The sequence below is a fragment of the Dermacentor andersoni genome, chromosome 7 (genome assembly GCF_023375885.2).
Source record: "Dermacentor andersoni chromosome 7, qqDerAnde1_hic_scaffold, whole genome shotgun sequence".
NCBI classification, from domain to species: Eukaryota; Metazoa; Arthropoda; class Arachnida; order Ixodida; family Ixodidae; genus Dermacentor; species Dermacentor andersoni.
Window position 1 is genome coordinate 100,086,643 of NC_092820.1, and position 2,692 is coordinate 100,089,334.

A 2,692-nucleotide genomic window follows, 5' to 3' on the forward strand; every position below is an offset into this window, starting at 1 on the left:
TTTGCGTTCTCAAAAAATTTTGCATTGAACGTAGAGTTTTTTTCTCGTGGTAGTTCAACCTGGTTAAAGGAAGGGTCAAGTTACACAAAGAATGCAATCGATACTTTCCGAGCTGATTTATTCTGGCGGTGATGGTTTCGAAGGAGCGGGAAGTGAGAAACAGATGAGCCATATCCGAATTAAATCAACTTTTGCGTGCACCTGACCTACGCTTAAATTGAAGCCGCAATGGGTCAACAGGATTTAGTAAGAGGCCCGGTACTTTCACTTTCATAGGGCCTGACTCCTCTGCACTCAAGCTCAGCTCAAACGCATAAATCGTTTTGTACAGAACAGTTTTCATCATCAGCAAAGCTAGTCTTTGGCCCAAGCAAATGTGTGATCCGAGGCCGAAGGGAAAGTACGTAGAAGACAGGGTGCTTTGCTCTCTCTTCGCGAACCTGTCAGGAATAAATTCGTCCGGATCACTCCATATCTTCGGATCTCTGTGGATGTGCCAAGGGGGAGCGACGAGCGTTGTCCCACGGGGAATATATTGACCCAAGACTGTCGTGTCCTGGGAGCACTCGCGCAAGATCATGACCGGCAGTGCGGGGTAAAGGCGTAGTCCCTCGCGTACAACCATGTCCAGACGCTCGAGGGTTAGTATGTCGTCTGCTTCGAGAGTGCACTCCTGGAGCGTTTCTTCAATGTTTGCATTTCCTGTGACTGTGTCGTCCCGGCGCGTTGCATCACTTGCGTTAGACTGCATTTGCCCCTGTGGCTTTTGGTGGCTTTTGTCCGTTTCGTAGAACTGAGAAGCGTTGTTCTTGTGAAGCATTTTGATTATATCTGGCTTCTCTGGTGGCTGTTGCTCTGACGGAGTACTTTGGTCATTGACGCGGTCTGTTTTTGTAGCTTTTAAGCTTTCCATTTTTGCCACCACCTCGGCGCGAATTTTTTCTTGCTCTTCTGGGTGTTTTGCCAGCAAGTAGAACACGAAAGCCAGCGAAGAAGAGGTGCTATCGAAGCCAACGGCTAACAACATGATAATATTTGACAACAGGGTGCTGTCGTTAAGGGCACGTGCGTATCTCCTCGTTTTTTCTGTGGCGCCTTCGTTTGCCGTTTGGAGGTCGATCAGGTACTGAAGCACATCTTTCTCTCGCGGTGCCTTCGGACTTCTTCGCCAGTTCAAAATTTTAAGCACATCGTTTGAGACTTCCCTCATGTTCCTGCAAAAGTCTGAGAACGGATAGACGCATCGGAGCGCCGCGCGCAATAGTGGGAAGGCAAAAAAGCTTTCTATGGCCGTTTCGTCCATTTGTTGGAATACTGTGCAGAGCCTGGAGACTGTGGGGTTATCCTCGTCCATTTGAAAGTTCACCTGAAAACAGAGAAATAGTGTGTAAAACACTAAAGTTCGCTAGTTTCCTTATACAATTGAAGCAAGTAAACATCTAACACGCATTTCCCTACTGAAATGTCTGGAAAAGACTTATAAATATCATAGACATCTACTAATTTGAGCTTACCGTAAGTGCATTAACGTTCGTGCCCGTTGATAGAAAATTTTTATTTTTACAGCGAAGCTGTGTACCTCTACCGTCCAAGGAAATTTTCGTGTCGTTGTAAGCAAAAAACGCCGCATACGTGGGCCGATCCCTGAGATAGTGCCATGCCGGGCCGGGCCGTGGCGTAGGTGAACCAGGCGTTAAGCACTTCCCATACGTGGGCCGATCTCGCAGATAGTGCAATGCCAGGGCGACCCACGGCGGAGGTGAAGCAGGCGTTAAGTACTCCCCATACGTGGACCGAGCCCGAAGATAGTGCAATGCCAGGACTACCTGTGGCGGAGCTGCTGTTCGCCATTAAGGGGCCCACATACACAGCTTCGCTGGTCATCCTTAAAAGATTGGAAGGGCACTGAGTTTTTTAGTTCTCTGCTCGAATTGTGCATCCTATGCGCACCTGGATATGGGACCGTTAAATCATGTGCGCAAACAATTTTGTGATGAATCTACGTGCATGTTGTAAAATTTGCCAAGGGCACAGAAAGGTTCCTCATCAGTGAGCATGTGTATTGAGCATTTATTGAAAACTTTAATTCGATCCCGCACTCCAGAACCGATGCAACAATAAAAGCTTATTTTCTGGCTAGAACTGTCACACGCCAATGGGCTTTTTTTTTTTAATAACATGTGCCTTCAAGTTTTCTGTTCTGATGCTACATTGTTGTGCCGCCTCTGACTTGGCGTAGCATTTGCGAAGGCTTGCTCGTTTCGCATCGAAATAGGTGACACGCTTACGTGTGACCCTTGCAGACACGAAGGAACTATTCAACGACTTTTGTGTCTTTGTCCGCTGGTGCAACGTTGAGCGTGAACCTTTCCGTACAGCACTAAAATGGTTGGTCTCAAGGCAGTTTTCACGAACGAATGTCCTTGGACCATGGCTGTGCTCGTCGCTGGCACGGAAAGAAACGCAAGCATTACTGCATTAGTTAAAGCCGACAGGTCTTTGAATATTTTAATATATCTGAATACCTGGATACCTTGAATATCTGAATATCTGAACAGGTCTGAATATACTTGCTGAGCATCACCACATGTGCGCGTGACTAGTGCAATTTTTTTCAGTTCTTTATTCTCCCTCTTTTCGTCCCCGTATTTCGTTCCTCTTCTTAGGGTAAAGCGGGAGGCACACGGTCCGA

At 47.1% G+C, this 2,692-nt stretch overlaps 1 protein-coding gene across 1 annotated transcript; it reads right to left on the bottom strand.

Moving 5' to 3' along the window:
- Positions 1–131: 131 nt before the first annotated feature.
- LOC129385432 (cytochrome P450 3A4-like) lies at positions 132–1,355 on the bottom strand. Its single transcript, XM_055072059.2, has one exon. It carries the CDS (start codon positions 1,352–1,354, stop codon positions 185–187), a length of 1,170 nt encoding a protein of 389 aa, XP_054928034.1. The 5' UTR covers position 1,355; the 3' UTR covers positions 132–184.
- Between the last annotated feature and the right edge of the window lie 1,337 nt (positions 1,356–2,692).